Source organism: Ovis aries, chromosome 3 (assembly GCF_016772045.2).
Source record: "Ovis aries strain OAR_USU_Benz2616 breed Rambouillet chromosome 3, ARS-UI_Ramb_v3.0, whole genome shotgun sequence".
NCBI lineage: Eukaryota > Metazoa > Chordata > Mammalia > Artiodactyla > Bovidae > Ovis > Ovis aries.
In genome coordinates, this window is record NC_056056.1 from 216,884,838 (window position 1) to 216,898,340 (window position 13,503).

Below are 13,503 nucleotides of genomic sequence, written 5' to 3' on the forward strand. Positions count from 1 at the left end.
CACGGGCCAGGGGGCCAGAGAGGCTTTGGGAGTCCCCAGGGAGACCCTCCGGGCCCACAGAGCTGAGTGGGAGAGAGCAGGAGGGGCAGCTTTTAAATGCGTCCGAGCCACGGGTGATTGAAGGAGCTCGTTGGGGGTGGCTGCTGGAGGCATCCATCGCTTCTGATTGCCTTCCTTTCTCATTTCTGGGAATTGAAGTCCACCCAGCGCTCGAGTTTCTGTGTCTTGCAGTCTCTGGGAATACATTCCTTTATGACCATAGCAGGGATGCAGCCCCCAGATGAAGCTTCTCAAGAGCTCCAGCATCTCCCTCGTTTCCTGGGGCGGGAAGATGAGATGCTGTGAAACCGAAGCCTGGAGTGGCTTCCCAGGCAGAGTCTGGAGGGGAGACTGAGCCTGGGTGTGGGCCCCTGGAGCTCCTTGGAATTCTTGGAGAGACCCACGCCTCTCGGGCATCTCTGCCTTGTTGGGGAGACTTGGAGGTGAAGGGGGGCTCTCTCTACCCCCAGAGAGGGCCCCTCTGCTGGCCAACCCCTCTACCCCCACCACAGTCTCCTCTAAGCTTAGAGCTCATCCACTCTGTCCTGCCTGACAGCCTCAGCCACAACGCAGTCCTCAAATGTCAAGGTGATTCACTCCCAGGAGAGTCACTGCTGGCTCCCTGCTGTAAGGCCGGGTTGTCTGGCTCCCTGGTGTTAGGAGGGGGTGTGCTTGGCGCTGCACCCCCTCCTGGGCTGCTGGGACTTTGACCTGGGGGTTCAGGACAAGCTAAGCTGAGACACAGTCACTGCTGGCTTAGCTTCAATGCCTTCCTCGGGGTGCTGAAATGCCTTCCATGGGAAACACTGCCGATAAAAGAAGATCCCAGGCCTTGCTCAGCATCTCCACCCATCCGCTGGTTCGTTCATTCCCCAGCACTTTCAGGGAAGCCTGCACTGTGCCAGGCCCCGAGTGCTGGGTGCCGAGCAGCGGATCTGGCCTGCCCTGCCCTCTGGGAGCTCACAGTCTCACTGGGGAAAACGGGCTGCAGCAGGCAGGGGCCAGCCGCATCTTAGGAGCCGCCTCAAAAGGGAGCCCAAGAGGCTAATGGAGTCCAAAGGAGACTTCTCGCCCAGCCTGGAGAAGGGATGGGGAAGTGAGAGGTTTCCTGGAGGAGGTGATGCCAGAATCAAACCTTAAAAGCTGTAGGGGGAAGAGCCAGAGGAAGCGCCTTTCTGGGCAGCGGGCGTCTTGTAGAGACCTTGAACCCAGACAGAATCCTGCAGTGGGGCAGACTCTGAAGCACTGGGGTGGTGAGAGGAGCCTTGAGATCCAGGGAGAAGCGGCCAGATGCTTCATCTGCTTCTCCTGATGGAGTTAGGAGTGGGTCTGGGGTTGGCAACTTTCAGCGTGATTCTGGGCAGGCCCCTTGGCTCCCAAGCTCATGGTGAAGTGGGGAACAGTGGCGACATCTGGTTCACGGGCCCCGGGGAGGGTTAGAGGAGACAGGGCCTGCCGCCTGCACAGCTCCTGGCACACAGTGCTTGCTCAGTAAATGTGTCCCACTGCTATTGTTGCTGCAATTATTGGGCCCCGGGTGGTGGCCCCATCTCAGGGAAAAGGGTGGCTGGCGGGAGGCCAGGGTGCTGGGTTGGCCAGGTGCTAGGAAGAGGGTAGTGAGCCCTGGCCCGGCCAGGTCACCTGCCCATTTCTCAGGTGTGGACCCTGCCCCTCAGAGAGGTGGGGCGCTTGGCTTGGACCACACAGCCAGTGAGGGTTCTCAGCTCTAAGACCCAGGTCCCCCGCACTCCTTCTGGCTGGATAAGTCCTAAGCTCGTCTGAGCCTTCTGTTTGACAGGTGGGGAAAATGGAGGTCCAGAGGGAAATGGGATGCTGTCTGGTCACCCAGGGACAGCGGCTACAGAGGCAGGCTGAGCAGAGGGTGTGAAGTGTGAGCTCCCAGCGGGCGGGGTCCCCGTGTCCCTCACACGGACCTGCAGAGCCCGTCTCCCGGAAATATAGAGAGCGAACAAGTGAGGTATCTTCTTACTTTAGAAGCAGGGGATTTTCCTAGAGACCTCTGGGCCAGGAAGCCCCCTACAACCCTCACACCTCATCTCCCGAACCCCAGCTCCCAGCCGTGCTGTCAGGGAGAGGAAGGGAGAGGGGATGAGGGACCGACTGTCGCCTGCAGGGACCTTCTGGTGGGCAGCCTGGAGGAGGGTGCAACACCACTGCCTCTCTCACTGCAGCTGAGTCTGGTCCAAGGCTCAGCCCATGTCTGAGAGGAGCCTGACTCTGGAAACTGGGGCGGGAAGGGCCCTTCTGCCTCTGGTGGCCCCTGGAGCAGGGCCTGAGGACTTGAGGTAGCAGAATCCCTAACCTTTCCCTACCACCCCATCCAAGCACACAAGGAAACCTTTTCTAAAGCAAACCTCTCTAGTGGGGTCGGTGGGCCCAACTAGGGCCCAAGTCAAGGCCATAGCAAGGGCAGGGCTGGGGTGGGTTTCAGGGCTAGCAGAGCCTGCTGGGTCTCTGCCTCCCTTCCCTGCCTCAGTGTTGATGTCCCAGGCGGGAGCGCAGCTGTGGTCAGGATCTAGGGGTCCGAAGCAGGTGGGCTTGGAAGCAGGCTTCAGGGAAGCAGCCTTCTTGGGGGGCTGCCCGGGCCACCCCTGTCCTGGGCCCCAGCCTCCTCTGGGAGCCAGGCCTCAGTGATCTTTTCTTGTTCCTATCTGTGCCCGTGCCTCTCCGTCTCTCTGGGCCCTCCACACCCCGCCCCCTCCTCTCTCTCCCTGTCCCCACCCTCACCCCCGTCTCCGTGCCTCCCACACCCCCCACCTCTGTCCTCTCTGAGCCTATCTCACCCTCCCTCGGCATCTCTCTTTGCCTTTCTCTCTGCACCCTGCTGTCTCTGGCCGTCTCTCTGCCTGTTTCATGTCCGGGATCTGCCCTGCCCTTGCCCTGGTCCTCTTTCTGTCTCTGCATCCCCTCTGCCCCTCGCCCTGCCTCCATCCCTGCATCTCCACCGCTCTCTCTCCGCCCTGTCTCTCCTCCCTCTCCCACCCTCCTGCGGCCGGTCCCCCCCACCCCCACCCCTTCTCAACCCACCATCCCCTCTGTCCCTGTCCTTTCCCGTTGGTCACAGGTGGGCTCCTTCTTCATGATCAACCTGTGCCTCGTTGTCATAGCGACCCAGTTCTCGGAGACCAAGCAGCGGGAGCACCGGCTGATGCTGGAGCAGCGGCAGCGCTACCTGTCCTCCAGCACGGTGGCCAGCTACGCTGAGCCCGGCGACTGCTACGAGGAGATCTTCCAGTACGTCTGCCACATCCTGCGCAAGGCCAAGCGCCGGGCCCTGGGCCTCTACCAGGCCCTGCGGAGCCGGGGCCAGGCCCCGGGGACGCCCGGCTCCGCCACGCCTGGGCCCGGCGCCAAGGAGCCCAGGCACTACAGTAAGTAGCGGGGCCTCCAGGGTGCTCCAGCCAGGCCTGGTGTGTCTCCAGCTGGGGACTCAGAAGCGGCAGTTTGAAAACGTGGCCTGTCCCTCCAGCACAAGCAGAGGTGTCCATCTAGTTCAGAACCTGGGCCTTCCCCAGGAGCTGCAGTCTACACTCTCAGTTCCCTGTCTCCTTTCCCGACCGCCTGCTGGGGCCTTGCCTGGCCTGGCCCTGGACTTGGGGGGCCTAGCCCCACCCTGGCGGAATTCCCGTCTGACCCCACATGTGCACAGGACTCAGGCTTTACCGTGGGCTCCGTGCACAGAACGATGAACAGCTCTCTGTCCTTTGTTGTTGTTCCGTAGCTCGGTTGTGTCTGACTCTGCAACCCCATGGACTGCAGCACACCAGGCTTCCCTGTCCTTCACTGTCTCCCGGAGTTTGCTCAGAATCATGTCCTTTTAGTCAGTGATGCCCTCCAACCATCTCATCCTCTGTCATCCCCTTATCCCCCTGCCCTCAATCTTTCCCAGCATCAGGGTCTTTTCAAATGAGTCAGCTCTCCGCATCAAGTGGCCAAAGTATTAGAGTTTCAGTTTCAACATCAGTCCTTCCAATGAACACCCAGGACTGATCTCCTTTAGGATGGACTGGTTGGATCTCCTTGCAGTCCAAGGGCCTCTCTAGGGTCTTCTCCAACACTACAGTTCAAAAGCATCAGTTCTTAGGCGTTCAGCTTTCTTTATAGTTTTCCTTAGTTTCCTTCATAGTTTTCCTTAATTTTATGAAACTATAAAATCCCTTTCCGTTGCAGGCCATCCCCCCTCCCTGCCCCCGCCCGTGGCTTCCTGCTGCTACCTGCCTGCCTGCTGGCACACCTGAGCAGGCATGTCGGGCACCTCACACACTGTGATCTGCTCCTGCCTTGGGGCCATTTCTCTTGCTCGACTGGAGACGGTTCCAGAGAGTTAGCCCCTTAGGCTTCAAAGGGTTTTCCATTCATTTTCTCATCTGTTCTAGAAAACAGTCTTAAGAAGGGAGCAGAGTAATATCGGCTTCTGTGTTCAGATGGGAGTGCTAAGGTCTGGAGGGAAGAAGGGAGTCACCCAAGGTCACACAGTGTGTCAGGGACATCAGAGTTACCGGCTCTGTCGCCCCCCGCCCCCCACCACCCAGGGGGACATGAACCTCTCCAGTAAGAGGAGGCGAAGGAGCCACAGGAGGTGAGCCCCACCCCAGGCCCAGCCCTGCCCCCCAGTTGGTGCCAGTGAGGAGGCAGCCAGCCTCAGGACTGTACCCCAGGGCAGCGGCAGCTGTGACCCTGGCCAGCCCGGCTCCTCTGCAGCTCTCTGGCCTCCATCCGTGGAGTGAGGATGAGGCCAGGCCCTGTGGATTCAGCCACCCCAAGCCCCGCTCCTGCAGCTCTCATGTTCTGGGAATATGAGATGCTCAGAGACAAGCTGGAGAATTCATCCTCAGGGCAGCCGCCCACCCTTCCCCGGGCGCCAGCCGTCCAGGCGTGGTCTTGGAGGAGGCTCCAGGTGGCCCGTGGGCTGGCCCAGCACGTGGCCGGGGGAGCGGGGGTCTGGCTAAGGCTGGCACCCCATGTTCCTGGATGATGTGGGGAGGGTGTTTACTGCTTAGGGACTTCCTGCTGTCGCCCACTCCTCTCTCCCAAGAAACTGCGTGGAGAGAAGCCCTAGAAGGCTTCTGGAGGGAGGTCGTCCCCTGCCCTGGGCCTCCGTGCCTCCCTCAACTCCTCCCTTCCTTGGGAAACAAGCCTTAGCGGGGGCGACCCCATGCACCGCTGGGCTGGGAAGTGCTCTGGTCTGACCTCCGATGCTGAGGTGGGCCCACCCCTGGCAGCCCCACCGGTCTAGAGGGTGAGTGAGTCAGAGCCTTGTCCAGAGGTATTTGGTAGCAAGTGTGGAAATGAAGGGTAGACATTTCAGGCTTTTCTTCCCCTTTAACGTTATATATATTTTGCTACACAAGCAAAACCCGTTTATTCTAGGAAAACATAGACAAATATAAAGAAGGAACCAAACCTCCCAGATGGAGCCTCTCTGACGCTTCTTTGAAATGGTTCACGGATCATAGAACTTGGATCCAATACTGGCTGAGTTCCTCACCTCTCCGGGGATAGCCCTGGGATGACAGCTCCTGCCCCTACCACGTGTGGGGACCTCCCGCCCACTCCCCAGGGCCCACCTCGACTCAGCTGTGTGGAGGGGAGCCTGGCGGTGGGGAGAGGTGCTTCTAGAATGAGGGTTTTCCTTTGCCCAGGGCTCCTGCCTCCTTTCCTGGATGCCGTAGACCCCAGGAAAATTGAGGAACGTTGAGGCCACCTTGGCTTCCTCTGAGGGGTATCTACCCTCCACATCAGCCTTTTCAGCCGTTTTCCAGGCTCTATGATGCCATGAAGCAAAACAGTGGGGACAGGCTGGGGACAGACTAATCTCGGGGGGCCACAGGTCAGGAAGTGATGGAGCAAGGACACTCCTCAGGGCTCATCTGCATCTTAACCAATAGAACCCATCCCTGTGGCTCTGTGGGGTGGGTGCTCCTGATCCCTGCTTTTCTTCAGGGGCCAGGAAAGCCCAGAAGGGGAAGCATGTTTCCCCAGGAACCACCAGCCATCCTCCTCCAAGCAGCGCTGGTGGGTTCCAGGCAGACTCTGTGGGCTCACGCGGGTGGTGACCCAGGTTTTGCCAGACCGACTGCAGGTGGGGATTGCCTCCTGCATGACCCGAGGCCCCGACCCTGACCCCTGCTTCCTTTCCAGAGTTATGCCCCCGACACAGCCCCCTGGACCCGACGCCCCACACGCTGGTGCAGCCCGTCTCCGCCATGCTGGCCTCCGACCCAGACAGCTGCCCCTGCTGCCAGGACGACACCGGCCGGCGGCCCTCAGGCCTGGGCAGCAGCAGCGACTCAGGCCAGGAGGGCTCGGGCTCCGCGCACGCGGGGGTCGGCGAGGGTGAAGCCGGCACGGATGTGGCCCGCACCAGCGAGGACGGGGCCTCCTCGGAGCTGGGGAAGGAGGACGAGGAGGGGCCGGCCGACGGGGCGGCCCGGCTGTGCGAGGACCTGTGGCGGGAGACGCGAGCCAAGCTGCGGGGCATCGTGGACAGCAAGTACTTCAACCGGGGCATCATGATGGCTATTCTGGTCAACACCGTCAGCATGGGCATCGAGCACCATCAGCAGGCCAGTGGGGAGCGGGGCGGTAGGGGGGCATGGGGCGGGCTGGCACATGTGTGCCCGGGGCCTGGCGCACACCCGCTATGTGTCTGTCTTGTCCTGGGTCCCATTCAGCCATGTGACCTCAGTGCCCAGCCCAGGGCTAGGCATGGAGGAGGCAGAGCTCAGGGTGGATGAGTGACCCAATGGCCACCTGGGGTGAGAGCCAGGGGGAGCATTTCCTGTCCCTCTCAGCGTGGACACCTGCTCACCCACAGCCCATCCCTCGCTAGTCCCTGCTGAATCCTGACTTCCGTGCCTCACCTCTGTTCCCGAGCCTTCCTGTCTCTTCTCTCCAAAACCCCTGAAGTGGTCTTTCCAGAGGCTGGGAGCGCCCTGGCCCCAAACTTCCACGGCCTCTGTTGCCCTCGGCACAAAATGCAGACCTTTTCACCGATGGTCAAAGCCCCTTGTGCTCTACCCATGACACACCTTCAGCAGGTGGGTGCGTCCTCCTATCCCTGACCCCCACCCCAACTTCCTCCCCCCTTCCACTGCAGCCCCACGGCACTGAGGGCCCCTGTGGGTTGCCCTGCCGCCCCCGTCTCCCTTCTTGGCCGAACCTGTGGCTTCTTCTGTCTTCAGCTCTGGAGGCATGGGGGGCAGAGACCATGTTGACGGAGTTAAATGGTGGGTCCCAGGTCCCCTGCGCCACGAGGGCTACTACCCAGGGTTTAGAGGTGAGGCAAGTCGGACATGACTGAACGACTTCATTTTCATTTTTCACTTTCATGCATTGGAGAAGGAAATGGCAACCCACTCCAGTGCTCTTGCCTGGAGAATCCCAGGGACGGGGAGCCTGGTGGGCTGCCATCTCTGGGGTCGCACAGTAGGACACAACTGAAGTGACTTAGCAGCAGCAGCAAGTTCAGAGAAAGGGTCCCCCAAGGGGGGGTAGCTGCCCATGGGGGCGGGGACGGCTACTGGAAGGTGACAGGAGCACAGGGAGGATGTGTGGTACTAGAGGGTATTTATCGGGGCACAGGACGGAGGGCTAGGGGGTTAGCACAGATGTCTCCATAGCTCACACTTGGCTGACAGCCTGGACAAGTCAGTCCACCCCTGGCTCCTTTTGGAAAAACATCATTTTCTGGCTCCCGTGGTTCCTCAGCTGCTAGGTGGGGTCCCTCCCTTAACCTGCACCCCAGCTGTGTAGGAACTCTGTCTAGGAGCCAGAGGGGGAGGCTTGAGGCCCAGGGAGGGGGCCTCAAGATCCCACAGGCACTGACCCAAGATCCCACAGCCAGTTGGGGTCAGATTTCATCCCCCATAGGGTTTGAACCCCCCCTTGGCTTCCCAGTGGTCCTCTTTCTGTGGGCCCCCCCCACCCGCCCACAGCACCCCAGGGTGGGCCCCACTCTCATTTCCGTCTTCATTAGCCCACCAGGCACAGGCTCCATTCAATTTACTTAAATGCGGCCCCTGGGGCTGCCACCGCACTCTGCTTGGAGCTGCCCGTTTGCCAGCCATTCCAGCTTAATTATGAGGGTCTCTGGGGAGGGCCGGTGGGGAGGCTTTCTGCAAGGGTAAAGTTGGTGAGACTGGCAGCCTGGACCCGCTCGCCTCCAGTCTAGTCTCCTGGCCTTTGTCTGACCCAGCGTCCCCAGGGAAGGCCCCGCAGTGAACTGGTGCTGCCGGGTTGCTAGCTCTAGCTTCTGGATGGAGCAGCACCCAGGGTGCCTGTCGCAGTCCCGCCCCACCAGGGCCTGAGCATGGTCCCTGCTGGCGGCTTGTGGAACCAGCTTGCAGGAGCCCATTTTCTCAGATTCCAGGATTTTGCAAGCCCCCCCTTTCAAACGGTTTGGCCATGGAAGGAGGGGTATTCACCCCATGGAAACTGCCCTACGCTGCAAATCAGGGCTATTTTTCAGAGGCCTGTTTGCTACTGTGCCACTGGTTCCCGCCTTCTCAGCCATCCCTCCAAGGCAACACCGTGGCCGCAGCTCTGACCTCTGGGTCCAGCTTCTCCCTCTCCCTGCAGCCCCAGACTCAGGCCAGGCCACTGTCCCTGCTCGAGTGCTCTTGGGGTCTCCCCGCCTGGTCTGGCCCGCCTTGTCCTTCTGCCCCATCCTTCTGGGCAAACACTCCAGCCTTCAGATGGTGGGGAGGGGGCCTCTTCTCTTTGGTGCTGCAGGCCCCCTTTGGTCAGATGGCGGGAGGGGGGTCTCTTCTCTTTGGTGCTGCAGGCCCCCTTTGGTCAGTTGGTGGGGAGGGGGCTCTTCTCTTTGGTGCTGCAGGCCCCCTTTGGTCTCCCTACTGGGGTGCCCTCACTGGCACCCTCTGCCCCTTCACAGGATCCTCCCTGGCCTCCTCGTCCACAAGCAGATGCCCTGACTTCATGCCCTTTCCCTCATAGGGATTGGCTCCCTGGCTCCTACTAAGCGCCAGGCCCTGAGCCAGCCTGGTGTACTGAATTTTCACCACCATCCTCAGCAGGTATTAACACCACCTGCCCCACCCCCCAACCTGACGACTTCCACCGGAATGCTGAAACCTGCTGCTTCATCCCCTGGTTCTGCTGCCACCCAGCAGGGTAACCTTGGGCAAGTCACTTGGCCTCCTTCAGCCAGTAGCCCCATCTGGAAGTGGACACACGAACCTCTCCTCCCAGAGCAGCTGGGAGGGTCAAATGCGTTAAGGAGCCTGGCGCATAGACCGTGCCCTCTAGTTAGGAATGGTTTGTGAACTTTTGTCGGAACCTTATACCACCCTTGGGGCTTCCCTCATAGCTCAGTTGGTAAAGAATCTGCCTGCAATGCAGGAGACTCCGGTTCAATTCCTGGGTCGGGAAGATCTGCTGGAGAAGGGATAGGCTACCCACTCCAGTATTCTTGGGCTTCCTTTGTGGCTCAGCTGGTAAAGAATTCGCCTGCAATGCGGGAGACCTGGGTTTGATCACTGGGTTGGGAAGATCCCCTGGAGACGGGAAAGGCTACCCACTCCAGTATTCTGGCCTGGAGAATTCCATGGACAGGCCATGGGGTCACAAAGAGTCAGACACGACTGAGCGACTTTCACTACACCACCCTTGGGGTGAGTTTACCCAGCTACCGTCTGGAGCTTAAAAAAATTATTAAGAAAGAAGTGAGGGGGAGGGAAGATTTTTTAAAATATTCTCTTTAAAGCAGCTCGGAGCGGCAGCCATTGTTTGGCGGAGCTCCGCACAGGGGCTGCTCGTGGGGCGCGGGTAGCTCTGCTCCACGCCCCTCACTCCCATCCCAGACGGTGCTGGCAGGAAGCGATCCGCCCCCGAGTCTATTTTGAGCAACGCCTGTCTGAGGTGGTGCCGGTAGAGAGAGAGGTGGCCCAGGGCTGCCAAGGGGCAGGGAGAGAAGCCGGGAGCGGGAAGCGGAGGCCGGGGAACCCATGCATCCCGTCCCCTGCAGGGGAGGGGGCCAGAGGGGAGGCGTCCTGGGGGGTCCCTCGTATGGCCCCGGCTGCACACCCTGCAGGCGGCAAGATTGGTGTGGTCACCGGGTGGCAGGGGTGGCAGGTGACGAGGGCATGACAGAGGTCAGGTGTCACTTTCCTTTTCCATCTGTGAAGGGGCCACCCTTGTGTGGTCACAGGGGCTCAGATGAGAGGTGAGACGGGGGTGCCCATGGCCTCTAGGTGCTCACTGCTGCCAAGATCACGAAGGACTGTCCCCAGGTTTCTCGTGGTCATGGATACCCCGTGCAGGGACTGGCCTGGGAGGAGGTGACCGGGAAAAGCAGGAGTCAGCCAGGCAGGGGCCTGTGTGTGACCCACGAGGCGGTCAGATGGTGCTGAAGTCTGCTCCTGACCTGGCGCAGCCCTGGCGGGGAGAGGGCCCAGAACCGTCTGGAACGGAGTCTGCGTGACAGGCAGGTGGGTGGGGATGGCTTGGGCAGCCAGATTCCTCCGTTGTCATCTGCTCTCCTGTGTTGTCATATCTCTTCCTGGTATGACCTCGCGGCAGCCCCTGGGGAAGGTGGGGTGAGTGTCTTGTCCCCACTGGGCAGGTGGGGAAACTGAGGCTCAGAGAGGTGAACTGGCTTGCCCAGCGTGGTGTGGTGAGTGACTGTCAGCGCTGGGCTCCGAGATGCTGAGGTTGAATTGGAGGTTCCAGAAGGCTGATAGGTGAAGGGGAGGCACCGCTCTTGGGAGTGGGCTGTCTCAGCCCCACCGTCTCCTGGCACTCTCTTGACCATGCCCATGACTCCTCCCGAGCTGGGCAAGGCCTTCCTGAGACTAGAGGATGGTCACCGTGTCAGACAACACAAAGAGGATTAGAAGCTACCCTCGTGGTCCAGTGGTTAAGGCTCTGCCTTCCAATGCAGGGGGCGCAGGTTAGATCCCTGCTTGGGGAATTAAGATCTCATATGCCGCAGTGTGGCCAAAATAGAAAAAAGAGGTTCAGGTTGAATGGAGTGCAAGGCAGGGGTGCAGAAACCCTCCCTAGAGCAGGGCTGACCCCAGCTGGGGTATGTCCACTGGCTCTAGCTCCCAGGGGACAGCATTCAAGGCCTCCAAATCAGTGGATGGGTCAGAATAGGTTTTATTCTCTTTTCAGCAGTCCTGTCAAGTCACTGCCAACCTAGATCTGGGGTGACTAGGAAGAGGAAGATGGAATAGCTTAGTGCCTGACATTCCAGCTCTTTGGGGGCTTAGGGGAGAGACACACCAACATGGGCTGCAGTCAGGGAAGGCTTCCTGGATGTGGTGGCACTGGAAATGGATCCTGAGGGATGACTGGGATTTCAGTAGACAGAGAAGAGACAAATGCAGGCACCAGGAACATAGGTATTCCTATGGAAGACCCTCCTGAGCCCTCAAGGTGCATATGCTCAGGCCAGGGCAAACAGCCCAGGAGGCCCGGGGGCTGTCCATTCATGAAGGGTCTTAAGACTGGCTTTATCCTTAGGGCAGTGGAGGAAGGGGGCATGGAAGGCTTATAAGCAGGGTAGTGAGTCTGTTGAACTAGAGCCTCAAGTCAGAAAGGTAAGGAGGTGCAGGCACCTGGACCATGAGGAGGTATCGGGCCAGAGGGAGGAGACCTGGGTTTGAGATCTGATTCTTCTGCTGACTGTGTGTGGCCAGGGAAGTCACTCTTCCTCTCTGGGTCTCAGGTTTTCTGGCTGTCAAATGGAGCTACTATAGGATATTGTTTTAGCCTTGAGGGAATAATTCATGGAAAGTGCTTAGCGCCACCTGGCACATGGGGATGTTTTCAACACCAGCTGGCATTGTTGTCGTGGGGGTGATGCTGGGCTCGAGGGGTTCCTGGGGGGCAGCTTAGGTTCCTGCCCAGCTGGGCCCTTGTCTGCCCCTGCAGCCGGCCCTCCCAAGCCTGGCGTCTATCAGGGGTGAGCTGGCCGTGCCCCTGCCCCCGTCTCCCTCTGCTCCTGGTCTCTCCTCCAGGTTGCAGCCCCCCTCATTGGCCCTCCATCCTCCCTCCGCTGGTGTAACCTGGTTTTTCTGCCCTTCCGCACCTCCCCTTCCCCTAGGTGGGTCTTCACCATCTCCAGCCGCCTCTCTGCAGCCTCTCCGTCTGTGTGCCTGCCTCAGCACTCTCACTTGCTGGCTCTGCCTCTGACTTGCCCAGTGTTGCGATCGCAGTCTTCATTCTGTGTTTATCTGTTTTTCTCTTTGTCTTGTCTCTCCACACCCTGCGTTTGCTTCTCACTCCCGGGTACATATTGGTCTGTCTGTCCATCTGCGTTTTGAGTCTCCCTCTGTCCATCTCTCTGACGGCTGCCCTGTTCCTCTTCCATGCCTCCCCGCTTAGTCTCTCACTCACCGTGTCTAGGTTTGTCCACCTGTCTGTCTCCCAGAAAAATGCTCGCAGGAGTGATGGATGGTCCATTAGAAAAAGATTAACAGGTGTGTGCTTGACTAGAGAAACAGCTGTTGCGAGGGAGGAGGGGATGAAGCGGGTGACCTTTTGGGGAGAGCCAGGCGGCAGGCTTCCCATCGGTTGTGGGTGGGCGGGCGTGTGTGCGGTGCATGGCCCTGAGTGGGGTGATCGCTGTCACGGACTGTCAGCAGCCACATCTCTCATCTCCCTTTTGGCGGGCTGGGAAATTGGTGACTCTCAAGAGCATCTGGGCCCTGGCTCAGCCTGGGATGCTGGGTCCCAGCCCCTCCCGCTCTGGGGGCCTCTCTCAGGGTCCCACTCCCCTTGTGGGACCATTTTGTGAGGCAAATGTAATTACAGATGGAAATGGTGCCTTCTCCTTTGATCTGGCCTTGAGAGGAGCTGGCAGTTTTATTAGATTTCTCAGGCACCAAGCGGGAAGCAGAGGGTTGGGTTGCTATTTTTTTCTCTTCTCCTTTTGACCCAAATGGAGTCAAAGTCAGGCCCTGAGTCCCTGTTGCTCTGTGGGAGAGGTGGGCCAGAGCGGGCGGACCTGATATTGGGATTTCTCCCATCTCCCTCCCTCGCTCCAGCTGGTCCCTCTGCCTGGACACCTTCTCTTCTCCCTGTTACCCACTCCCCCTCTTGGCTTTGAGCTCTCCTTGAGATGTCACTTCTTCCAGGAAGCTGCTCCAGACTCCACTGACACTATGGCCTAAACCACCTTCAACTTCCCCCTGTTTTTATCACCTGCTGACTGGTTTGTTAAGCTGCACGAATGGCTTTACCAGTGGAGCCTGCACTTCTCAAGGGCAGGAAGAATGTCACGATTGGCTCACCACCGCCCAGCCTGGGTAGCACAAGCCCAGCCCTTGACCGACGCTGGGGAGAGCCTGCAACAGTGGACGAGCAAATGGATGGATGCATGAGTTCGGGGGTGGGCATGGGGACTGGGAGCGCAGTTTGAAGTCTGACTTGGTGGCTCTGCCATAGCCTTGCCAGGTGACTCAGCATGGCAGTTCCTTC

At 59.5% G+C, this 13,503-nt stretch overlaps 1 protein-coding gene across 1 annotated transcript in view; it reads left to right on the forward strand.

Moving 5' to 3' along the window:
* The window catches only part of CACNA1I (calcium voltage-gated channel subunit alpha1 I), a 128,118-nt gene that overhangs the window by 78,605 nt on the left and 36,010 nt on the right, over positions 1-13,503 (forward strand). The window contains exons 9-10 of the mRNA XM_027968131.3: positions 3,125-3,431; positions 6,202-6,626. Of these exons, the coding sequence (XP_027823932.2) occupies positions 3,125-3,431; positions 6,202-6,626 (732 nt within the window). The remainder of the gene's footprint in view (positions 1-3,124; positions 3,432-6,201; positions 6,627-13,503) is intronic.